At 35.9% G+C, this 27251-nt stretch overlaps 1 protein-coding gene across 6 annotated transcripts in view; it reads right to left on the reverse strand.

The window, feature by feature from the left end:
* Positions 1 to 7284: 7284 nt before the first annotated feature.
* The window catches only part of METTL25 (methyltransferase like 25), a gene marked incomplete at its 5' end in the record, with an annotated part of 58473 nt that continues 38506 nt past the window's right edge, over positions 7285 to 27251 (reverse strand). The window contains 6 exons of one of the 6 annotated variants that reach the window (XM_080637527.1): positions 7285 to 7456; positions 9013 to 9084; positions 9702 to 9776; positions 23032 to 23125; positions 25539 to 25612; positions 26689 to 26718. In XM_080637527.1, coding sequence (XP_080493653.1) covers positions 7358 to 7456; positions 9013 to 9084; positions 9702 to 9776; positions 23032 to 23125; positions 25539 to 25612; positions 26689 to 26718 — 444 coding nt within the window. In that variant the 3' untranslated portion in view covers positions 7285 to 7357. Of the gene's footprint in view, positions 7457 to 9012; positions 9085 to 9701; positions 9777 to 21458; positions 21595 to 21729; positions 21774 to 23031; positions 23126 to 25538; positions 25613 to 26688; positions 26719 to 27251 lie in introns of those variants that run through there. The other 5 variants (XM_080637528.1, XR_013958736.1, XM_080637529.1 and 2 more) reach the window with 5 other exon arrangements.

A 27251-nucleotide genomic window follows, 5' to 3' on the forward strand; every position in this document is an offset into this window, starting at 1 on the left:
ATTAAAAAAAAAAAAAAGAGAAACCAAATGAGAAATACTCTAAAGCTCTTGTTGGCCAGATATTTTTACTTAAGATTATGTCTAGGAGAATTCTTACTGATATGCATTTTCACTACATGACTCTCTACCATTATTCATATTCTCAAATTAAAACTAAAATTTCTGGGAAAGTAAGGATTTATATTTTTTTTTGCTTTTACTTAAAATTTTTAATCATAAAAATTAGCATAGCTGAAATCACCCCTATAGCCCTTGCTAGCTAACAGTAGTCTGCCAATAAATAAACACTGAACGACTTAAAATTGATAAAACTTGATTTATATGCTGTCCATAGAGTGTTTTGTGAGTTGGGTTCTTTGAATTGATATTCATGCCTTAGAGTATAAATAGGCTAGCAAATGGCACATTTATCTAAGTAATATACAGTTCAGTCTACCCTTTTTAACATCTGTGTGTCCTCTTGATTGCTTCAGCCTTTCTAAGACTAACAAGTGAATTTAGGATTTATAGTTGAGAAACAACATGGCTGATTCTGCTGTCCGTCTTTACTCATTACTCTTAATAATAGGAGGTGTAATAAACAACACAGATTTACAACTGTACATTTTAATTATTGTTTCTGAAGGTTTATGTAATCAGGAGAGGTGATCACTGCTCTGTCTTGTTTAGAATTTTCTCTTTTAGTGCCAGACATTACTGGGTTATTCAGTAAGCAAACAGCTTTGTTCTTTTCATCAGTGATTCATGAAAGAGTTGACAGTGTGTTAAGGCAATCTGAGCTTCAGTCTAACAATCTGATTTGTGGGCTCAGTAGATTTACTGCATCTTGATTTTCTTGATAAATTCCATGTGAAACCCAATACCAGATGCTCTGACAACATCTTTATCTGCATGAGTAAGTTCATATTAGTCCAGATGCAAAGACAGACTACATAAAACTGAGAATTTTGTAATGAAAAGTTAAAAAGTTTTCACATGCAGAATTTTTCAATCTACAGATAAACTGTAGCTAAATTTAGAAGTAATAATCTGCTTTGGACAGTCATTGTTCTTCTTAAACAGATGTTAAATGAATGTATCGTTAGCATGTGTTAAATACAAGAGGAAAGAGAAAGCTTTGCTTACTGTGACTGTAATTGCAAAAGACTAAAAAGAGATATTGTAATGATAAACTATTAACAAAAAATAATTGTAATGATAAACTATTAACAAAAAATAATAAAGCAACCATAGACCAAAACTATGGATTATACAACAGGTGTAAAATTAATGTTGTGCAGAAAATAGCTTGATTTCCTGGGGTGAACAGTACATCAGATTGTTGCCTAAATTTTTTTTTTTTCACTTTTGCAGCTAGTTCCTAGATGTTAGGAGAGTTTAAAATCTGAATCTCCTGTTTACTTGATGAAAGGTCATGCTCTCTTGTATTTCCTCTGAATAAGATAATTGCATGTCTCTCTACAGTTCATAAAGAATAGCAATATACTTTATGGTAACTGCAAATCTTTAAGATATTTTGTCCATATAATCTTACCTATATGTTATTTGTTTGTGAGTTTAACTAATTCTGGTCAACAGTGTGCCTCATGATGTAACCTGTACATATACTGTGCTTTCCTACCCAAGAACACACTTATACAGTGCAATTTCAATCTCTTCTAAATTGCATTGATAATCTAGAAACCATTTTCTGATTTCCTTCAGTTCTGAGGAAATGATGGTATATTGTAGGATTCCGCTTGCATAAAATAATTTACAATTATTGTAAATTCAAAAAATGATTCTAGAGGTAGTTCCCACTTACAGCAATTCACTGAATTAATTTCCTGTTTTGATGAGTAACAAAACTATATCATGAGAAAGGTCTACCTGTGAAACATAAACCACAGGACAAAACCCTCCAGTTTGATGCAGACACTGCAGACAGCCTTGAACAGGATGCAGGCATATACTGTGAAGATTAGTGTACGACAGTATGTTCTAACAGTTTGAGGGAAATCATTAAGTTGGTGGGTTTCTGTGGGGAGTGAAGGTGATAAGATTTGCATGAAAAAGAGTTTGGGAATGAGCTCTGAGGCCTTGGTGCTTGACAAGCCCTGGAGCGATGAGTTGGAATGTTGAAGGACAGGGAAGGTAAACAAGCAAGCTTTGGGAGGATGGGCCAGGATGTAGCTGTGGCGGGAATCTCGGTTGGAGGCCAGAGGATGTGGGGTTTGTGAGAGGGTCTGCAACATTGTGATTGGACTATTTACCTGGAGAGTTTCACAGGGGCCAGTGAGATTGAATGTTGTATGTATGTGCAGGCTGGGAAAGTACCGAAGAAGGGGATAAAAAGGGCTTGGTGATAATAAACGAGGATTCAGCAAGACCTGGATAGGCTGGAGAGTTGGGCGGGGAGAAACTTGATGAAATATAACAAGGGAAAGTGTAGAGTCCTGCATCTGGGGAGGAACAACCCCAGGTTCCAGTATAGGTTGGGGAATGACCTGCTGGAAAGTAGTGAAGGGGAAAGGGACCTAGGGGTCCTGGTGGATCTGAGGATGACCATGAGCCAGCACTGTGCCCTTGTGGCCAAGAAGGCCAATGGCATCCTAGGGTGCATTAGAAAGGCTGTGGTTAGTAGGTCAAGAGAGGTTCTCCTCCCCCTCTACTCTGCCTTGGTGAGGCCGCATCTGGAATATTGTGTCCAGTTCTGGGCCCCTCAGTTCAAGGACAGGAAATTGCTTGAAAGAGTTCAGCACAGAGCCACAAAGATGATTAAGGGAGTGGAACATCTCCCTTATGAGGAGAGGCTGAGGGAGCTGGGTCTCTTTAGCTTGAAGAAGAGGAGACTGGGGGGTGACCTCATCAATGTTTACAAATATGTAAAGGGTGAGTGTCAGGATGATGGAGCTAGGCTTTTCTCAGTGATGTCCAGTGATAGGACAAGGGGTAATGGATGTAAACTGGAGCATAAGAGGTTCCATGTGAACATCAGGAAAAACTTCTTTACTGTGAGAGTGACGGAGCACTGGAACAGGTTGCCCAGGGGGGTTGTGGAGTCTCCTACGTTGGAGATATTCAAGGCCCGGCTGGACAAGTTCCTGTGTGAGGTACTCTAGGTTACCCTGCCCTTGCCAGGGGGTTGGACTAGATGATCTTTTGAGGTCCCTTCCAACCCTTGGGATTCTGTGATTCTGTGATTTGAGTCTCTGCATAAACTTGAGTCTGTGTCGTGAAATGCCACAGGTTTCCTTGGATGTTTGAGGTTAATGATAATGTGCACTGGAATTTCTGTGAAGGATATGCCTCAGAGCTCTTGATTTGAAAAGGACTCTTGAAGAGAAGATAATGGTCATAGTGTTTTTTATAACCTATGCCTATCAGACTGTCTGGTGCTTATTAATCTGTGTGATCATCAGGAATTAATTTCAAGGCTTTAAGGAAGAAAGCAACAAGACGCATAACTGCAGTGCAACTTCTTTGAGGGATCCTAAATCTCAGAAGGATTTTAGTCCTTTTCTTAGAGTACACTTAAATACAACATTGACAAAGATAACAACCACTAAGCAAATTCAAAGAAACCGACTTACTCAGCAGTTGCCTGGAGATACAGAATACAGAGCCACCAAACTGAGTTGGTTATTTCACATGGGGAGGGAACTGAAGCTGGATCCCAGAGATTTAAGCCATGTTCCCATCTGGCAGGAAGTATGGCAAGTATGGCTTTGTAGTTTGGAAATTGCAAAATTTGAATGGATCTCAGAAACTAATGAAGCTAAAGTCACAGTTCTAAGGGTTAGCTGGCCAATTTGGATGTCTGGGCAACCATACTTCAGTTCTGATTTGATCATGGACACTGAAAATTCCTCATGGCTCACAACCTAGCATGGATTCCTTTCCTTTCAGAGCACTAGCATATATATCAGCAACAAGAAGGACATATATCAGAAGAATGATAAGATGCATGGGATAAAGAGATTTAAAGATGCTAACAAAGACTGGGTATTCAATTACTTCCCAGAGAAAATAAAGTCTGAAGCACCATAATAAGTTGGCTATTTCACACATAAGCAGGGAAGACTTTCTTGGTGCTGGTCCTGTTTTACCATTTGCTCTTAGTATCAGTGGTATCTGGCAATATAATGACAGCTTAGGATGATTTTTAGGAAAAAAGTAAATCTGAACCAATAAGTACTGATAGAAAAGAATACCTCCATCATCAAAAAGACACATAGCTGCCACCAAGGCCAATACATTTAGCCTGGTTTCCCTGTGCAGATTTAATTTCATCATAAAATATACAGATTTTGAGTCTTAAGATTAACTCCATCATGACACATTTTAACTCGAAGCAGACAGTTGTTAACAGTAAATTAATGAAGAACGTCAGTGAAGAAGATAATTTGTAATAAAAATTACTTAGTATTTAATCAGAAAAAAACTTGAAACTAAAGCAGCACTTTTTTGGGGAGGGGGTTTCTTGGGTTTGGGTGGGTTTTTCTTGGTGTTGTGATGTTCTCAGGCATGGATCAGAACTGCAGAATTAAATTTCATTGTCATAAAAGCATGCTTGGAGATCTTAAGGCTACAACAAACTCCTGGGTGTTAAGCTTGCACACATACCTTACGTATACTCTTGTTCCTTCCCCCAAGAACAGGTTTCAGCCCTAAGAAAAATAAATACAATGTGCTAAATGTTCTACAGACTTCATAGGTGTGCCACACACAGAATCAGGCAAACACCTGAGTGAAAGCAGGTATATCCACTATTCCTCAGGGAGCATATTAAGATAGACAGCTCTTTGTCACACTGACAGAAAATGGAGATTCTTTTCTATCAAAAGACTTAATCATATTTAGGATATGGTTTACGTTATGGAAGAACTTCTGGCAATAACCATGAAGAAAAATAATTTTATTCATTGTGATTACTGCCAGGGATTCTTCAATTACGTAAACAGCAGCTCATAGGAATTCAGGCATCCAAAGCTTCGAAATAGCTTTGAGAACAGACAGCAACTGACTTTGCTGAATGCAAACTCGTCATATAAACCTCTTGATAGTTATTATTCTAAGAAACACAATGCCTCTGTCTTTGCCTGCATAGACTACAAAGTGTGTTAAAGGTACTGAAAGAGCCTGAGAAGTTGCTGGGGGGGCATGCAAATTTATTCAGACTTTTTTGAATCAGTGGTAAAGTACTTTGACTAATCCTAGAGATATGCTTGGTATTCTAAACTCTTTCAAATGTCCTTTTAAAATAGTAATAAGAATTTAACTTTGAATTTAGATAGCATCACACACATCAAAATATCACAAGAAAATAGCAGCAGTCTGTATACCCTATTCAATTTCAACTGTGGTCAAATTAAAACAGGTGGGGCTCCCTGAAATTAAGATTTTTTGGCCATAAAAGAGTGCTTTTAAGCACTTGTTTTCAGTGAGAAACTGTGCTATCTTTGTTTGGACATCATATATGCCCAAGTTTTAGTATTTGGTCTGAAAAAGCAGAATAAACAATTCATAACACACAAAAAGGCCAGTTCATCACCAAGTAAGTTTTTTCAACAGCACATGAGATTTGGATGACAACACTCTAACACTTCACTAATAATTACTCATCATGTCTTAGCAGAACATAATATAATAACATCTATTTTTTTCAAGATTTTTTGTTAATCTTTTTTCTTTTTAACATCATGTACTTTAGATTGCCTCTTCTAATCAGATATTAGTGAGTTTCTTTCCTTACAGATACTTAGAGGTTATTAAAGGGTTTTATTTCTTTTGATTCCTGTCCTGGGAAAAGAATCTACCAGCCTGTTAGCTTCCCTAGTACTGCCTGTATAACAGAAGTGGCATATATAGAAGGCCTCATTTTTTTTTCTTACCTCTTCTCCAAAGATGCTGTAAGAACCTGCAATTTCTGTTAATTTCCTTGGGTATTGCAGGTGTTCAGTAGCTTTAAGGATTGAATGTACTGGGACCGAACAAATGGGAGAAGCTCATAGTGGATCCATGGAGCTAAGGACTGTAAGTCCTAAAATAGACAGCAGTGAACTTCCACCACCAAAAAACCCCAGTATTTCTTAAGAGTGAATACATCAAGAAAGATGTCACCTGTTAGAAAATACCTTACTTCTCTGTTCTTGAGTGGCCATGTTCACAAGCTCTCACATTTTGCAGACTGAAACAGAATAAGATTTGTTCCTTCTCACATCTGAATTTCAGTTTGATTCCCATGACTATTACTGTCACTATACAGCTAACATAAAAATATTTTCTGTTATTCTCATCTTCTGCCCACCAAAGTTGCATTCTCCCCTTTTCTTTTTAATGTTGTATTTTATTATTTATTTGTTATCTTTCTTAATGAGCGCTGGTAGTTAATTATGTTTTATGTATGCTGGAAAATTCTAATAAAAGCACTAGGACTTAGAATAGAAACTTTTCTCTTTTTTAATTGATGGAAAATCTGCAAGTTTAATTAGGTTACCCGCTGAGATAAATGCATCAACAAATAAATTTCCCACACATGAATGCAGTACAGTGAATGAGAAACTGCCTAGCAAGTTTCAATTCACTCAAGTACCAAAGTATTTCTACCCAACACATTTTGGCTAGATAACAGCTTTCTGATACAACCCAAGGACTACAGAGTGAACCCCAGCAGGGCAGCTGATTCTTAAGTACTGTGAAATCTCCCACTGGTTTACAGCACACACATTTTTTTCTTCCAGAGTGACAGGCAAAGAAGTGCATGCCAGTAACATCCCTGAAGGAAAAACAGGTCAATACAAAACTGCTCTTTGCAGGTAGTTACTGTCTAGGCTCTTCTAGTTCACTCTATCAGAAGGTGGTCCTGAAGATGTGGAGAACAGGGAAGTACAAAGATCTTATTTAGTGTATGAATCTCTTGTTTACAGTGCAAGTTATTTTTCTGTTTTTACTATGCACCATCTGAATTCAGAAAAGAGAAAGGTGAGGCTACTCTGAGATTTCTGGTGCCAACCCATGGTAAAAATTAGGAAGGTATGATCTTGTGATTAGAAATAGCATGAGAAAGGGTATTGATATTTAATATAATGCTTTAAAAAGAAGAAACATAAAAAAATACTTTAAAATAATAATCACATAATACGGGTCATAAATTTTATAATAAAGCTAGATGTGCAACACTTTAATAACTGACATAAGGAAGGAAAGGTATTTATAAAGGAGATATTTATTTCTCATGATTCAAAGAGGCATTGCACTTTTTCCTTTTGCAGCTGAAAAGCATTTTTCTTGAGGAATCAGTTAAAAATAACAGAATAAAATGAGGAAAGAGCAGTATCAGTTCAGAGATTTCAAACTGTCTGCACTTTGCTTCCACTTAAAAACATGACTGTTTCTTCAGAGCAATAACTGCACAGCATCTGGGGGATTTCACGGGATCAAATAACTTCACAAGTCCAGACCAGGCAATGTTTTCCTGTAAAATGATATATGGTTGAAGTACATGAAAATGTGTTTGATTTAAAAGCTAAGGCATGGCATTAGCTCCACATTTTGAAATACAAAAATTAAAAGAAAAAATAAATCCTTGATGCGAAACAGGAAAAGCACTTATCTAACAAGAAAATCACAGGAAGTTTGTTGTGAAAAAAGAACACCCAAACCAGGCTACATTTTCAAGTCACTAAATTATTTCTGGCACTATCAAATGTTAGCTTACCACCTCCTTCACCAATTAAGTTCTTTTTTGGTTGAACTACGGCAAAAAAAAATTAAGGACCAAGTCATACTCATTTTATGCAGCACATTCTACTACTGAAGCAAATTAACTGACTTTTCAAATGAATCAGGCCAGCTGGATCCAGTCTTCCTGTTGCATATGGCTTTTATCATTTCTATATTTTCTTCCTAAACACATTTTGTGAATCAACCAGTCCAAGATTAAATCAATATGTATATTACGTTTAGAAAAGGTAAATTAGCGCTAAATGCAGCAAGTCTGATTTCCCATCTAAGAATCATGCAGATCTCTATGTGATTTAGAACTGGTTGGGAAAATACATCATTATTTAAATATTTCAAATTTTCTCTCTGCAAAATACTAGTTAGAATAAAAGCATATATTTACCACAATGCAGTTATTCCAAGTGCACTGTAGCAGAAAATACAGTGAGTTTTTACTTATGATAAAATGGAGCTGTTAAAATCAAAGTTTTATGGTGGAAAAACAGAGCTATTCATATGAATGGGTTTAAACTTTATTTTTAAATTGTATTTTGACCATGGCCCAGAGCAGAAGCTGGAAGATGCTACCATTTCCTCCTAGCAAATTATTATTTGTCCAGAAAATGTTTCTGGCACACAGAAAGTATGACTGCTGCCTGTGAGTTAATCGGGCCAAACTCAGAATTAGTATTAGAAGAAACACTGTAATATAAATCATTACGGAGTAAATGCAGTAGCATTTCCTTATTATGTCCCAGGTCTACACTTGTAAAATATATCCAGGCTGTACATTAGTCAAATGTACCTCAGTTGACCCATACAGTTGGAAAAAGTGCACCCTCTTTCATCATTGATCTTAATTAAGAAACAATAAATGGAAATCATAAATATTTTGGACCTAATTCAAAATATCTTGAATTATATGTTCTAAATTGTAAGCTTTAGCATTTGCAGTATAATGTTTGTTTAGCATTTCCAATATTCTTTTTAATTATTAAATATCTCAATATGTTGTATAAAATGAGATTTGTTGCATATTTAATTAATTTCTTTTTTACTGTCTATTGACTAGTAATTACCATACAATTAAAAGAACATAAACTTTAATGTTGCTGCTTTGCTGAAAATAAAAACATCTGCTGGGCATATGTTTATACATAATGGAATGAATGCTTATACTTTTGCAAATATGATGAGAATAATAATTCTGCAACAGAGACTTTTGGTCTGCAGAGTAATAAATTGGCTGAAATAGTCTCATTTCACTGATGTAGCCTCTAGATACCATAAAATATAATGCAAAAATACCTGCTCCTTGAGGTAGCAAAGACGATCCAGAAGTATCAAAACTTCTATGCAGGGAGCCAGAAAAACTTTCAACTGAAAAAAAGATTAGATACCATAATGATTTTGGGAATGAGAGACAACATACTTCCAAATGGCTACACTTCCACAGAACAATTCCAGGAAGGTCAATCATTTTCTAGTGGTTCTGTTGTACAAATGCCACCCTGCCAATTTTCCCTTTAGGATGGGCATCTTCAAAACAGATTATATTAAAGATCAAAAATATATGGAATGCTGTAAAGCCAGGAAACTATGTTATTTAGCTGGTTTTGAGACATTGTCCAGCAAGAAAATGACATTATATGAAGCAGAACAATTTTAAAGAGGGAAATAATGAATTTTAATAAAAAGATTTTTTATGAAATAACTGCATGGAGACCAGTCTAGGTTTAAAAGGAAACTGACATTTCATTTTTCAGGGTAATAGTCCCTCTTGAAAGAATCTTCCATGTGTTCACTTTATTATTTTACTGACACCTAATATAGTTTTGGACTAGGATATGCTCCAGAGTTTGGAAGAGGGAGCTGCTTTGTTTTTAAGATTGCATACCACAGCGTAAGACAGTCCACCTCCACATAAAACTTAACAGGGCTTTGTTCTAGACTAGCACAAATATACAAGGTAATAGTATTAATCCTATAACTTTTACCATATTAAATGCTTCGAGCTCATTCATTCTGTGCTTGTATTTTTCATAGTAATCCATTATACAGCTGTCTGGGAGCTGCAAGTGATTGAAACAAAACAAAACAGAACAAAAAAAAGATATCAGAGTTATTCTGGTTACTTTCTCAAGAGAACTTTAAAATTGAATATTTTTTCCTAATTGAAAGTCTCACTACAAAATGAAATCTGTGTTTTGTTTTTCAAATTAGCACTTTCCCTAAGGCTTATAATAATTTTCCAATAGGAATTCCTCAGTTCTCATTTACAACAACTGTTATTCAGACAGCATTTTGCACTGACATGAAATACTGAGATACATTCATTATTCAGAAAGCTCTAGCCATTCTTAAATCAGTATTATACAGTAAAGTGGAGATAAGATTCTCATGTCCTTTCCCATATATCTTACCCCCTCTGCATCCCCATCCCGAAGAGATTTATTTAAATAGCTGAGCGGATTCTGGGTGTGAGAGTAACATGTGTCAGTCAGGACTCCTGGATGGTATTTCACATTAGTAAACCTACTATCAGAATCTGGAAATATTACTTTGTTTCTACATGCCTCAAGTTACCCATCTTTAAAATAAAACTTCGTCTATTTACTTTGAATTACTACAAGTTCCCTTTCTTTCTTTCCAAATCACCTGTTGCAACACTGCCAGCACTGCCACTATGACTGTAAATGCTACAATTTGGAGCTGAATGTGACAGCTCAAGAACTTGACTAACCCAAATACCCCTTCCCTTAGTTCAGCCCTTAGTGGCGAGCGCACCACAGAGGTACCTAGAGCTATGAGCATAACTGCCCGGCATGAAGCCTGTTCTCTACAGGGCAACCAGATCACAACATCTTTCAGTTTTTAAAAGTCATGATATCTACTCTTCTGCTCTCCACAGTCCTGGATGCTAAACAAGACAGTTAGTAACCTGTCAGAGGAAGGGGAAGTAGGTTTACTGCCTTACTGGTGATGGAGGCTGCTGGAAAGAGCAGAAGTGAAAGAGCCTGATGCTTTTCTTCAGTACTGGGAGTTTGCAGTGTGGCTACTCGCAGCTATGGAAAGAGCTAGTCCAAAACTCATCAGAAAAGTAATGGTATGACAGACATGTATATGTGGCACTGAAGGACATGGTTTAATGATGAACTTGGCACTCTTAAATTTACAGTTGGACATGGTGATCTGAAAAGTCTTTTCCACTCTCAATGATTCTATGGTTCTATAACAAAAGACTAGGGAAGCTGAAGTATTTAATATATTTTTGCACACATTTATTAGAAGAGTCATCTGAAAGCATGTGGCTAATTCAGCTGCAAAGAAGTAAAATCTCAGCATAAAATAAGAAAAAAAAATAGAGAACATTTCTATGAATTAAAAGTTTTCAAATCAGGTATGTATTATGAACTTTATCCTAGGACAACAAAGAAGGGAATGAAGGCACTTCAAACTATTTATGACTTATTGTCACTGAGAAGTTCTCAAAGATGGTATGTCAGGTGGCTAGCAGATGTATGCCTTCTATTATAGAGCAGTAAGCTCAAATTCAATACACTGAAAAAACCTGAAAAATAAAGAATTTAAAAGCACTGAAAGATAAGCAGATGAGTTATAGTCAACATGAATTTGTCCAGAGTAAATCATAAGTCAGTCTCCTTTGCTTGTAAGGAAGGTTAAAGGATTCAACACAACAAAAACCCAACTTTTTTTTTTTTATTTTAGTGATATTTTGGACACCATTTCACATCATTTCATTAGCAAATTTAAGAAAAAAGTTTTGGATTAATATAATGTGAATGAAATCTGTTTGAATGACCATAACCAGAGAGTAGTTATTAATGAGTCTTTGAACAATTAAAAAGACCTACTGACTGGAGGTCCATTACAAAATGCAGTGTTTCCATCAAGAACTCAGAAAAATGAACAAAACCCACATTAACTAAATCTGCAAATATGCAACAGGAAGGCACTGCTGGAACTTAAAACAATTTTCAGAAATTTGAGCACTGATTGGAAGTGAAGTTTGAAACGCTGTACAGAAAAGCATAAGGGACTACACTCAGGCAGAAATAATCAGCTGTTCAGGATGAGGAACAGCAAATGACAGTCTGGGAGATACAGCAGTTCACAAGCTGAGTGAAAGTCACAGCTGAGCTCCTGAAAAAAGCCCCAATCACCATTCTGCAACACGTATGAGAGAGCAGCCTGTAAAGTGCGGGAAGTAATCCTTCAACTCTGCTTGGCAGTGGCAAAGCTCTAGCTGGAATAGTGCATCCATTTTTGGGCATCAGATTTCAAAGAAACACTGAAAAAGCCCTCAGAGAGAAAAGAGATCAGAGATCTAGAAAACATGACCCATGAAGAAAGGCTGAGAGAACTGGAACTGATCTGGCTAAATAAGAGAAAATTGAAAGTGGGCATAATAATAGTTTTTACAAGGCTATCACCAAGAGTCATGGAACAGTTTGTTCACTGTGTCTACGGTGAATAGGGTAAGACCTAATGGACTCGCATTGCAGCAAAAAAAATTCAGCCAAAAACTTGAAGAAAATTTCTCTCTTTGAGGTTAATTAAGGACTGAGGTTGTCAGTCTCCATCACATGAAACTTTAAGGTTTGACCAATATTTTTCAGGAATGACACAAAATTCTAACTCTGCCTTAAAACAGGGGGATGGTTACAAAAACTTTTGTAGTCTTTCAGCCATATTTTTTACATTTATGAAGCACTTTTTCCCAGCTACGAAGGTGAAGCTGAGTAGCTGCTCTGACAGTACTAACGTGGACTAATAGGATTTCTTTGGTCTTGTTGGTATTTCATTTTCAGCAAATCTCTGTAAATATCTAATTTGTTTTTCTCTCCTCCTCTAAAAAGTCAAACAAACTAAAACATATCAGTCATGAGATAAACAAAATAGTTTACTTAACCTCTGCTCTATAAGCTTTTAATTTCAACTGAGAACTAAAATGGGTTTAGTATAATGGATTTTTGAAATTACAGGCTATTTGGGATTAAAATAAAAAGTTCTGTATTGTAAAAATGCTACCATGAAACCTTTCTGCTTTTGTTTCCTTTATGTTCTCCATTTTTTAACATGAAGCATTCAAATTAAAAGAAAACAAGCTGTGAAACATTTGCCAGATAAAAAGCTGTGTCAAAAATGTCTCCTGGATGTTGCCATACTGAACTACTAAGCCCAAATGCTTTTCCACTCCAACCTTGCTTACTACACATTCTGATGTGTATTGATTAGGTACTATTAGATTAGGTACAGATAGATTGGGTACTATTACAAACTATGCCTCAGTTAAAAGTTTGGTGAGTGAACCAATTCAGTGAAACAGCCCAACAGGAAAAGAGAGAAAGCACCCACCAAAAAGCATTGACAGAAAAAAAGTATGAAAAGGGTAACTGGTAGCTAGCTATATTATATGGTCAGTTTACTGGAAGAACACTAAACCCCAGATAACACTGGCTTTGTCTGAAACTGCAACAGCTTGTCACCTGGTTTCAGCTTTGAAAAGGTTCCCAACATAATCTTCAGCTGTCTTTTCAAGGCAAAGTAGGAGTAAATTATTGTTTGTACTTTCAGGAACAGAATTGTACTTACACATGCAAAGCAAGCCCCATTTAGACACTGAAGTTGGCCATGCAAAAGAATTAGTGAGCAGCAAGGTCTCCACTGACCTAGCTACAACTATACCATATACTGGTGGTGGCACTAAAACTATACCATAGGCCAGATCCATCTTTTCTGACCACTAGGAGACTGTGAACAGAGCCCTGGGAGCATGGTAGGTACCACATGCCTGAGCATACACAGGTTAGACTGCAATCCCACAACCATTAAGCCCATGATTGAGCATGGGCTAAAAAGAAAATATTCATACACAAGGTATGTGACAAATAGTGATACCACACTTAACGTTTTTCCAGAGAGTATTCTTTCAGAGTTGTGCATCTCCCTAGACTGAGTATTTTGACTGAATGAAAGTCTGGTTTACTGTCTGACACTGCACATGCCCTACAGAGGGAAGACAGCCTAAAAAGGATGCTGTTCCAGTCTGTTTAAACAGATGCAATTCATCTTTGCTGCCTCAGAGAGACTGCTTTCCCCTGCATTGACTGCACATTTCCATTTCCTCTCTCTTCTTGTACCAGCATTATCATGAACACTAGCAAGAGTATAAGAAACCAGTCAGGCAACACTTTTAGCAAAGCAGTATCTTAAATCAGCTTGAAACATTGGGAAAGCATACCATACAGCAACTTTTTTCAATTTTCCCATGACAAAGATAGTTAAAAATAGCATAATGTAATGTAAAATAGTGTAAAATAATGTAAAACAGATAACGAAATTACTGAGAAACAATTTTATTTAAAACTTTGTCTAAAATGCATTTCAAATGAATGCAATCTATATTATTTATATCTAATTGAAATAAAAGTCACGTCTCTTAAGATTCCTTGTCAGACTAAAATGTTATGCTACCACAACTGGGATAGTATTTTGTCTGTTCAAAAAACAATTATACTTGAAAACAGCATTATGCACATACATTTTATAAGCTGAATACAAGTGTTACCTGAGCTTTCATTCAGTATTAAGCAAACTAATGAACTACGAAATCTGTGAGCTTAAGTTCCTTCTGTCCAAGAAAACAGTAGAGAAAGTCAGCTCTTCAACAACTGTAAAATGCATTGAGTATGTAAATTCATTTAGCGCCTTCATTTTTTGACTGTTTAGACTCAGTTAATTGCCATGTTAGAATGCATGGGAAAGTGGAGAGTATTATTTTGGCTTTGACTCCATGTTTGTCCTATGGCTGTACACAATAAAAAACATCAAAATTAGAAGTAATCTTAGCAAAGGTCAGCCAGTTTGAGGTATTCACTGTCATTTAAAGATATCAACACTGAATTTGGTGTGGGGCAGACATTAAGATTGCAAGAACTCTTAGATTGAAAGTCCTCTCTTTTCCAGTTTCTGCAAAAATTTTCCTTTTTAGTTTCCTGTATAGTTGTATATATTCAGGTTAGTTCACGTCTTAATGTATTATACAATTCCATTACTGACAGTTCCTCAGTCACACTCTTTTCACAGTAGCAACAGTTTTAATAATATTTAGCAACAACTAATATAATTATATCATAATAAATATGTAATAAATATATTATAATAAATATATAATAAATATATATCAAACTAATATTTAGCAACAACTAATATAATAATATAGCAACAACTTTAATAATATTTCACTTCTAAGAAAGCAGCTTCTTTCAATGCAATGTAGCTGACAGAAATTAAAAAAAAAAGACCATCACAAACCCCACAAAGTTCTCAGAAAATATTGTGGAGGCACTAAGCATTCTTCCAAGGAATCTATTTGACAACAAAACTGGTTAAGCCTATTGGTATCGCAAATAGTACATCACACTAAAACTTAAATTACGAATTTGCCAGTAGTAGTTCTGTAGTTAAGACTCAATTTTCAGATGAGAAATGAACAACATATTCAGCCACTTGAATTTAGGAAGTAAAATAAATTCATTTGGTTAAAGAGTTCGTATCAGTGCTGAAAAGTAAGCTTAGAAATTCTTCACTCAACTAATCCTTTAGGATAGGTTTAACTAATACCAAACTCTTTAGGTCAAAATCTTGCAAGGTCAGTAAAGCAGAAATCCATATGGAAAACTACTTTTGCCTGCAAAAACTTAAACATGCCTGTAAGGAATGAAGTAAAGATCAGCCTATTAGTTCAGAATGTTCTCACATGGCCATGGAAGCCTTACTAAACATTTTCTAGGAAGGATGGAACTGCCCAAACACCTAATTTTAAAAAAGTGCAGCTTTTGAAAAACTGTAATGCAACTTATCCTGACAAGCTACATAAGGACAGCCTTTATCTTGTCCCAGGCTCACCTGCTCATTTAATTACAACATTGCTTGCCAATGATGTGTACAGAGCAGTGTTTCTTAATTATACGGGTTAAAATTACAAAAAACATGCAGAACATTCTGTTTAACATATTTTGACATAGTTGTGTTCAATGAATCAGAAGAATATTTGAACATCTGAAGCACAGCTGGTGTAGGACCAAACTAGGAAATATATGTGATAAATTGAAAATGGTATCATATGAGAAGCATGTATGTGGAAAGAGAAAGGAATAGCCTTAAAGCCTACTCACCATTACATGAGTAGAACATGATTAGGGACTAAAGGCAGGACAGGTCATGACACAGGTAGGACTAAGAGCCAAGATGGGGGACAGGCCTTCACTTGCATGGTCCTCAGACAGACTACAAAGTTTGTAAAGGCTTGTCAGATGGCTTCTGGTTTGGTCTGAAGAGGGGGAAAAAATGATCTTAGGGATAGATTCCAAGAGACTCGGGAGGTGTTTCCAAATATTTTCCCAGCCACTGACTGTGAAATTATCTGCAATAATTTACCACTTATGCATTTTCACAAAGCATTTACGGAATCAGGACATCTGAGTCTCCTAGCCGTAGTCTTTGAACGTACTCTCTTCAAATTCTTGGCTTTGCAGAGCTTTAGCTAGTGTTTCCACCTAACATTATAGGAATCTGAATAAAGCAAACTTGAACTATTTTTCTATTGATTTTAGAAAAAGCACTAATATCATATAAATAAATGAAAGCAAGCACAGCATAAATTGCTGAATACATTAAATATAATAAGCCAAATATCTTAAATAAGATTTCGCTAACACGAATAACTGCCTAATCTTAAAATAAGAGAAGACATCTCTTTAATACATTTTCACTCTGCCATCTGAGCAACTATAAAAAGGAAACATGCACTAAAACTGCAATTCTAAACCAGTAATAAATCACTGAAATCTTTAATATGCTTCAAGTGTAAACACAGTTATTTTTAAAATTAACAGATCCTTGTTTTATAAGAAAAAAAAATCAACAGAATAATTTATTTTGTCATAAAAACCTTGGACCTGTGACTGTTTTTTCACTTGACAGTTACAGCACTGAGATCATTCCACTCAGCTACATAGTTTTCAGGCTTTACATGTATGCTACTGCTATTTGTAGGCATTTGGATCATCAAAATAAAAGCAAAAAGCCACATATCAATGCTTTTGCATTTTCTTAAAAAGTATCACTGTTTTAAAAAAAACCCACTACTGCTACATAGCATCACAGAATCATAGAATTGTTTAGCTTGCAAAAGACCTTTAAGATCATCCAGACCAACCATTAACCTAACACTACCAAGTCCACCACTAAACCATGTCCTGAAGTGCCACATCTACATGTTTTTTAAATACCTCCATGGATGGTGATTCCACCACTTCCCTGGGCAGCCTGTTCCAGCGCTTAACAATCCTTTTGGTGAAGAAATATTTCCCAGTTATCGAATCTAAACCTCCCCTTGTGCAACTTGAGGCCGTTTCCTCTTGTCCTGTCACTTGTCACCTGGGAGAAGAGACCAATCCCCACCTCACTGAAACCTCCTTTCAGGTAGTTGTAGAGAGCGGTAAGGTCCCCCCTGAGCCTCTTTTACTCCAGACTAAACACCCCCAGTTCCCTCAGCCATTCCTCATAAGACTTGTGTTCCAGACCCTTCATCAGCTTTGTTGCCTTCTCTGGACCTGCTCCAGCACCTCAATGTCTTTCTTGTAGTGAGGGGCCCAGCACTGAACACAGGATTCCAGGTGAGACCACACCAGTGCTGAGTACAAAGGGACAGGCACTTTGCTAGTCTTGGTGGCCATACTATTTCTGATACAAGCCAGGATGCTCTTGGCCGTCTTGGTCACCTGGGGCACAAGCTGGCTCATGTTCAGCTGTCAACCAACACCCCCAGGTCCTTTTCCACCAGGCAGCTTTCCAGCCACTCTTCCCCAAGCCTGGAGCACTCCATGGGGTTGTTGTGACCCAAGTGCAGGACCTGGCACTGAGATGTGTTGAACCTTATACAATTGGCTTTGGCCCAGCAATGAAACATATAGCAACTATTTACACTAAGTATATAAAAAGTTTCCCAAGACTTAAGGGGAAAAAAAATGTCAAAAAAAAAAAAAAAAAAAAAAAAAAACCAACAAAAAACCAAAATAATTAGTGAAAAAGAAACTACATTTTCATACAAGTTCTGATTTCAGTATTATTTACCAGTTTTATCACTCAAAACTAAATAGCCTGGAGTTTGCAAAATCACGAAGTCAATGTAGTGAAAGGAAGCAATTTAGGAGTTTTAGTATAGCTGAACTAGTAAGCCCAACGCATATTAGATATCTGTGGATTTATTTAATTATCTTAAAATGCAAGTATAACTAATATAGGAAAAGGATTTCTTTATAAACTAATGATATGCAATATTTTCAGAGATTCTTATAAAAGTCAGACAAAATTATATAAAATTAATTTTTATTTATAAACAAACCTAGAAGTTTTGGTTATTGCAGAGAAAGAAAGCACTGACAAGCTTATTCAACTAAATATAGTTCTAAATTCTTTCCAGAATATACAGGATGATATGACATAAAAATTTAGCTACATAGCTACATAGCTACATCAACGATTTGAAATATTTTGAGTCTAACATTGATACGCATAAGGTATCAAATATCAAAGCTGTTTAAATTACTTAAGACGATAAATGAGTTTTTTACAGGATGTGAGTTTCTCCTACTATGCTATTAATGCTATTAATGTAAATACTACTGTGATCGGTAGAATGCCTCATGGAAAGTGCCCTTCACCAAACAGCCAGTTGAGACCTGACAGCTGTGCCTTTTTGGGATGCTCTACCTGAAGCACAGATCAGGAAAAAACACATGGGCAGCATATTTGTAAGAAGTCTGGTCAGGGTTAGAGCAAACAGGGATGGTGGAAACTGAGCATCTGTTTCTTGTTGCAGGTCTTATCTCAGGTTGTTAGATGGGGCACGTGACAAATCATTGATTTTTTCCTGGGGAAAAGCCCCAGCAACTTCAAGTTATGTGCAGACACCACACTGTTCAAAACTAAAATACACCAGTCACAGCAGACTTGGAAGCTTGGTTGAGCAAAACCAAGTAAATCTGCAAAAAACCACTTGCTGACAGGCACATAAACTTCTTTTTGTGTGTGAAAGCTAAGGTGACCCTACCTCTGAAATTACTATTGTATCTCTTTAGCATTTGTCTACATCTCAAAGGGCTAAGTGATTTGTGAAGCATTTTGACCAAGACAAAGTAACCATCTTATATGGTAGTATCCCATAGCAGTAACTATAGTACAAATATAGCAGGAGATGAAATCAAAGTGCCTAATAACTTTTCTTTGTGGATGTGTCAGGAGTGTTTCCACCCCTGTTTATCTTCCTGCAATCAGACATGGCATTAAATAGAATTCTCTCCTTACTTCCAGATTGCACTTTGCATGAATCCTGGCCAGCTTCTCTTTGTTAAACAGCTCCACCCACTGAGGCTCACTTACTAGCAGAAATGGATCCTAGTTGGGTCATAGATCACTAAGTCTCCCAGACATACAACCATGCCTTAGCCTTGTAAGCAGCTTAATCACCTTAAAACCAGGCCCTGTAAAAGACCTTTTGCTAATCTACCCAAGTACAAGAAACTTAAGAAAGTTTTGGGGTTTTTTTGTCGGGTTTTTTTTTTTCCCCCTTCAAATGCTTTAGAAATACATAAATACTCATACAAGCACTTTTTGCTGTGGCAATACCATTTGTAGCACTTAAGCCAAACACCTGAAACATGTTCTGCTGAAGAGGAAGGAGCAATTGCTCTTGCTGATTGAAAAAATCAACGCAAGTGTAAGAGTGGCCAGCTCCCCTAGGAGAAGGCGCAGGGATGTGAAAGTCCCACATTCATGTTAAATCAGGTGAAACAGTAAATGAAAAGGAAAAGAAATTTTACTTATAGATTCTCCCATATCGATGTGACACTGAACATTCTTCCCGGACAACATGGAGTGTATAGCAACAGAATGAACTATGACAAAATAAACAACCAGGAATAAAATACTGTCTCAGTGTGTATCCAGACCAATTACTGAAGCCCTGTTCAGGAATTCATGGCCCACAGAGAAATTCCATTTGTTCTGAAGCTAGAAGCAATATAGCTACACCTGTGAAGCATCAAGCTCATACTAAAAGACCTCTCTCTGCCCTCACAAACTGTGAGTATTTTGTCAGACATTCAGTAGTCATGGTGTATGTCTCAGCTTTACTACTGAGGTGGAGAGATATGTGAGAGGGATGGCCCTGCACCAAAAAGCAGAAAAAATAGTTCATTTGTATCTTAGTGTTTCATCTGGACTTGACAGACTCTTCCACACTGAAAACAAACACAATAGAGGAAATTATTTTGGCTAAAGTAATGAGAAACGTCAGTCCCTAAACAGTAAGTTGTAATAATGAATGGCTCTAGGTGACTGAAAAATGCTAGGGTTTTTTTTGTAGAAAAACTATTTTACTATTTTATCTCACTCTAACTCACTTGCGATTGATAACCTTTTCATAAAGGGTCTGGGTCTTACTTCAAATAAGCAAAGAAAGATCTTCACATCTATTTCACAAGTGAGAGAGGTGGAGAAGCTTGTTCATATGAAGAATCAGCAGGATTAAAGAACATATCTTTACTGGAAAATGACTGGATTGCACCAGGGCTACCTCTTGATCAGAACAGAGGCATTAGTGTATAAAAAGGAAGAAGCTGTGATGTTCATGAACCATGAGTTTGGAAGGATGTTTATGTCTCAACAGTCTAGATTCAGCCACAGTGATCAAAAACGCCCATGACTTTACCATACACGCCAAGCTACCAAACCAACCCTGGCAGTGACTCCTAGAAACTTAGTGCTGTTGCCCCTCTACTTCCCAGTACATTTATTATCATGCAGAGATTAAACTCACTTCAATTTTCTGACAAGCATAGTAAAAGACCTGAGACACAGTTTTCTGACTTCTGGTTTTTAGAAAATGATTTTTCAACATGTAAAACAGAGACTCAAATGCAAATAATATTTCCTCATTGTTCTCTGCTTGTATTACATAGTGTAATACAAAAAATTCTGGAAGTATCCTTCATATACACTTACTCTTGTCTTATATTCTTCCCAAGGCATTGGTTTTTGGCCATTGCTGGAGACAAAGTAGACATTTGGTCTATGCAGTGCAGCTGCTTTTTTGTTAATTTTTAACAACAGAGCTAGAAAACAAATTCTGCATGAATTCGTCTTTGATTTTTGTTGTCGATGAGAGCAAATGTTTAGGCTTCATCACATTTTTAGCCATGTAAGTATTTTTTTTCTGAAGAGAGGAATTTAACGCATTCTCCAATATTGTGTAGATATAGTGCTGGAAAATGAAAACTGCAGTGTCAGAACCACTGTTGAGGGAGCAGTAACAACTTTCCTCTCAATAGTATCAAAATAGCACTGGTTTTGTGCTGCTGCAGATTTCAGCATAGCTGGGAAATAAAAAATAATATTGTTTACATCAGCATAAAATTCAGCCTTCAGTATGCAGCCAGATGTACACAAAAATGAGGAGAAATATAAGTAAAAATGAGGATTTACTTGAATCAGGTCTTTAGCAAGCACACAAACATGTGCAGCTTGAAGTAGTGTTGACAGACGTCTTTCTCTAAGGGCAATTTGCATTTGTCCAGACCCTTTCTAGCAAAAGGCAGCATGTCTAAAATCAGACATGTTGAGGCAAAGTTTCAATGCTTACTGGCTTTAAAGAAAAGAATTTATAGCTCTCTACCAGCAGAGTTTAATCAATGATTGAGTAAACTGATCATTGCACAGTCGACTATAGCTTTTGGGCGATCGTATGCATACTGAGGAAGACACCATTTTACTGTCAGCTGGAGTAAATGCATGATGTTAGTCCTGTTTATACAGAAAAGGAAAGAGGTAACTCAATTTGCAAGCAGAATTAAATATAATCTTTTTAAAAGCCAGTAAACATCAGGCATAAGTATTTTTCTAAACGTTGTAAGCATGATGTCATTTGCATTTACTTACTTATTTGGTTTTGCATTTTCCCCCTAGTTCACGGTTTGATGTGCCTGGAAAATTTTAAGTGATCTGGCATTTTTGACTACAGACTTTAAGCATCGCTTTACCAAAGATGACAACAACATTTACCTTAAATAATTTACATACTTGCCACTACTATTTTTTCTTTGACTTGTACTAAATTTGTTAATAATCTAATACTCTCTAGTGTCTCTATTGCACAACTTGTTGTCACAATGTTGTGATCTTCACACAGTCATATTCCATGCCTGATGTGATGTTGCCATCTGTTGGCCAATTTAGTAGTTGTAGTACTAAGACACAGAAGAACATAACAAAATATTTAAAATATAAGTTTAAATCTCAGATTTGTACTTCTTTATCTAGGAAAGCTTTTAAAAATCTTGGTATTTATCCTTAACATCTATTAATCTAAGGAAAAAATAGTATTGGGTCTTCAAGGATCTTCAAAGGAGATCTACTTAAGGAGACTGTCTAAAGGGTAAAGTAAATTGGAAATACTTAGGGAACTAAATTGTAAGAGAAACATACTGCATGGATGGAATTGCCTATCTTGCTATAACATTCCTTTTTTCAGTTTCAAAGTGTCCAAAGGGTTCAAGAAAATATTGCTGCAGAAAAAATGAAAATAAAAAGGGGTCGAAGTGTTTACTATGTGATTCATTATTCATCTTTTTTTGGATCACGTTCAGTTTAAACTTAAGTACAGACACAAAAGCAATATGCTTGTACAGAATAGTATTTCAGCTGGATTTAAAAGGGTATAAGAATTACTTTTATCAGGATGTATAGTAATAGCACAGGCAAGAAGTTCTTCATGTCTCCTTCACTTGGCATCTGAAAAGTATATTTACCTCTAAATGACAGCAGGTATAAAATAGAGCATGTATTAATTTTTTTTGCCTCAAAGGAGACTTGTAGGATTAACTTCAGAAATACCAGAAAGGCTTAAAAAAAATCCGATCATGAGCACCATGTATAAAAAAGGATTGGTTGTATATAACGACATTAGAATATATCAATTTGAAAACAAAATCTTTTAAAAAATTTGTACATGACAGTCTATTAAAAAAACCAACAAACCCAACATTAAAAATACCCAACTTTGATATGTTTCTTTTTAATATATAAGTATGGATTGGCTATATTACTATTAATAAAAAAAAGAATACTTTATATTTATACAGTAATATATAAACGAAATCAACTCAGCAGCTTAAACACTGCATTGTGGTGCTGACTTATATGAATATAAGAATTTTATGCAGTCTCCGTTTAGTGACTCACCTTTGAATCATCAAGTTCCAGCTTTTTCAGAGACTTTCTGACATAATCTATGAAGGAAGATGATTTAGAGAAAGTTTTTCCAACATGTCGATCACTGCAAATACAGCATTGAAATGCAGGCTTTTATACATCCAATAACAGATACAGACACATTTTTAACTTAATTTTTAATTCAGGAGAAATAAGTCAGTTGGATGGCTACTACTGCCAAGGTAGTAACAATTTTTCTTTTATCCCTACTACTTAAAGCAAAACAAGCTATCTAGTACTTGAAGAAATTTCTAAATACAGCAACTGTGCAATTGTAGTATAGCTATAGTATAGTTATTATTAGCTAGTTGAAAGTTGCATTTAATTTCCCACCTCATATTTTTATTTCCCTACATGAATTACAAAATTCTTATTTTTGCTGACATGTATTTCCTTTCATACTACTATAATACTTTCGTAATTTACTATCATGATGCTGACATTTATTTACCATTATCCACTGGAAAGACCAAATGCTAAATTGGAGAATAATTTCACTTCTGCTTGTTACCTTGTGTTCTTACCCTTGCAATTATTATTTTGGTAAATGATGCCAAAATTTTATCCTGTTTACAACTCAATGGCCTGCTTTTGAAAGAAGCCAAAAATAAGGGTTGTTTCAGAAAGCACACTAAAAAAATGCACGAAAACTAATAAATAAATAAATAAATAAATAAGGAAGACCTTATCCTAACAGGACACTTACATTTGTTCTTTGTTTTTAAAATATTTTTGAGAAACAACACACAAAGTTTTTGTTAGTCTGAATTCTCTTTCTTGTCTGTGTCCTAATGTAATTCCTCTTCCAGCTATGCAGTGCAGGAGTTAAATTTTCAGCTACAGAATTTTCAGCTACCTAATTACTTAGGAATAAATACACTCCCCTCCCCCCAGTGAAAAACTGAGTAGAAAAATCTTAGTTCAAAACTTTTTTGTCCTCTTTATTCTTAGTAAACTGCCTTTCTCCTTATTTAAAGAGGCCTACAGAAAGACTTCATTCAGCGGTATTTCTAATGCTGCTTAGCTGGCAATGACTCTCACTCATTGAGAATAATTTCTGTGGTCATATTTAATATCCAGATGCACCTAAACATTTGGGCTGATGCAGTCTGAAAATCAATTCATGATTATGTTGTTTATGCATTATATTTATGTTTATGAATATGCTTATGCCTCCTAATCACAAGCTACTGTGATTAGGTAGAAAGAAGCTGACTGGGTCTGTCTGGGATGGAGCTAACTTCACAACAGCCCATATAGTGCTGTTGGATTTGTGACTAAAACAGCACTGGTAACACACCGATATTTCAGCTACTGCCAAATAGTGATTGCACAGCATCAAACACTTCTCTGGTTTTCCCTCTGCCCCCAGGAAGTAGGCTGGGGGTGCACAAGAAATGTGGGGGGACATGGCCGGGACAGCTGACCTGAATGGACCATAGGGATATTCTACACCATATAACATTATGCTCAGTAATAAAGCTGGGAGAGTCTTCCCAAGGTAGTCACTGCTTTTATTTCAAAAGTATAATTTTAATTACTTCTTCCAAGTTATACTTCCTTTAACAAATGAAACATATTATGATCTACCTCACACTTCTTTTCACTGCAGTTTAGTAGCCATGATTTTATGTATGATATTTTACATAATTTTAAAATTAACAAGCATTTCTTCTTTCAGGACCTTGACCTTCTGAAAGGTAAGCTGTCTGGCTCTACATTTAGTAAAAGATTTGGGGGTATCTGCATTAGCACTTATTTCAGATCAGGAATATAATTCTGAAATGAATTTTCTGGTTTTCCCCACCTCTAATGCCTTATTCATACTGTGGAATAGGATCAAAGCCCGAAAAATAGGTTATTTTCAATTTAAATTAAACTGGAAGGTGTGCTTCTGAATGTCCTCCAAGTACTAATGGGCATACATTCCACAGAATTAGATAAAATCTAATCTAACTACAACTCCAGAAAAAGAGTATAGTTCAGACGACAGGCCCTCAGCAGCAGCTCTCCAAATCCCATCCTATAAGGGCACAGTACTAGCCAGTGTAGACAGTGTAAGTAGCCCTCTACAGCCACGATGGCCACTGAGCTTTAAGCAGTTTTTCTCAGGACTAAGGGAAATGCATTTTTGTCTTCTGAATTATTAAAGTTGCCAAAACCTCTGCATAAAAGGGTAGCCCAGGATTGTATTGACTTTTTAGTGAATTTACTGTCAGTTCTCTGGTGAATTTTTACTCACATGTCCATTACGAAAGAGGACCTAATTCAGAGATGGCTAAAAGAAGGGCAATACATTTGTGCTACGGATTTAGGATGAACGAAACAATTCTGCATATTACTAACACAATGTATATACAGTCTTCTAAGACTGGTTCTTACACTCTTCAGCTTTCTAATAAATACTTTCTCTACATAATAGAGGTAAAAAAGAATCAGATCTTTGGTTCGTATTCTGTTAATTTAGAGCTTCTTACCTTTTAGTGACACCATAAATTTCTTCTATAATAACCTGAAGAACAGCTCGATAAAACAATGATTCTGTAGGCAGCTGCAAAAAATTTTACCACAGCGAGGATTTAAAACTGGCACTGAAATTAAGATCACAGTAACAAAACAGTATTGACTTCCCTGGCTTGTATTCTTTATAATCAGTCATAAAAGGTTGAAGAGGATAATTTACTAATGTTCTTGCATCCAGTTAAAACTATGTTTTGGGTCAGATTCTAACAAAAACATGAATGCAAGAAAAAACCTGAAACTCTGAAGTAAAAGTTCAAAGGTTGGCAGAGGGAAAAGGTACTGATCATGATCGAAATTCTACTATGCAAAATGAAAATAACAATTTACCTAAGCTGTTTTAAAGACAAAAGGAGTAAACTCCTAGATGAACCACCATACACTGTAGTCTGAACCATGCAGAAAGTACAATGCTCATAAAAAAGAGATTACACTGGAAACTAAATATCTTTGTGTATGAGAGATCTATTTGTATAAAACCAGTTAATGCTTGCCCATTAAAAATTCACAGTGAAGTGCATTTACTAGGGTCAGTGGGCTTACATATGGAAAGAAGAGGTCTCTCAGCCCTGGCTTTTAAATATCTGCACTGCTGGTGTCCACCACCCCCAAAAGGATAACTTGCACAACAATAATTCAAGGTATTCACTGGGAAAAAACATACAAGGATTAAAAATGAGAATGATGATGTTTCTAATGGGTTCAAGCTTTTGTCATAACAATTTCTATTTTTACATTAGTTGATAAAACACTGGGACAGAGTGATCCAAACCAGGGATATCAGAAGGACATTTATAGTGAATTTATGTCTGAGCTGAAAGAGAGTGAAAGAAGGTAGGAAGGGTAGTTTAATGCCTTAAGTTTTAAGCTGTGCTTTTTCTCTAAACTCTTATTTGCCAAAAGAAAACAGATTCACTAAGTACAATCACAGCAATTGAGATGCGATTTCACAATGACACATGCTATCTATCAGGATTCGATGTAGTATATGCTAGTCTTTTATATTCCAGAAATGCAGAAGTTCAATAAAAGGCCAGGGATTAAGAGCGTTCCAGGAGGAAAAACACATTTTATCTTAGAATGGCTAAAATAAACAATATTACTTACCATTTGGCCAACTGCAACTCGCTCCAAAGCCTTTAAGAGTAAAGGAATTAAATTGCTGATATGTTTATTCTTTATCAGAACATTTTATAAACACATCATGTAAAAGTCAGAGGAGATGACATTTTAAAAGATTAATGGTGTGACATAACACGAGCTTGCACACTTTAACGTGTTAATACCTTTAGGGACTCATAATCAGCTCACTCCTGTTGTTTTGGTTTATTTATAGGAGAAACAATGACAAATAACTATGGAAATAGATGCATGCAAAATTTGTTTGTTTTTCTTAGTATTGTAAAAGAGTTTCAGAGGATTACTTTCTGTGGAACTGCTAAAAAGAAATGCATTTTTCTTGAGTCTGTTCATACCAACATACAAATAATTCACTTTGTATATTCAGCTATTTTAAAGTAAATATTAGTTCAATGTACAAAATCTTTAAATACTTTTAGTCATGGTATTCAGATAAGTTCTGAACTCCCATATGTAGAGAAAATGAAAACTTCAGAGAGACTGCTGTTTAAAATACTGTGAACTATCTTTCACTAGGTTCTTCGTACCAT

This window comes from Psittacula echo (assembly GCF_963264785.1).
Source record: "Psittacula echo genome assembly, chromosome: 1".
NCBI classification, from domain to species: Eukaryota; Metazoa; Chordata; class Aves; order Psittaciformes; family Psittacidae; genus Psittacula; species Psittacula echo.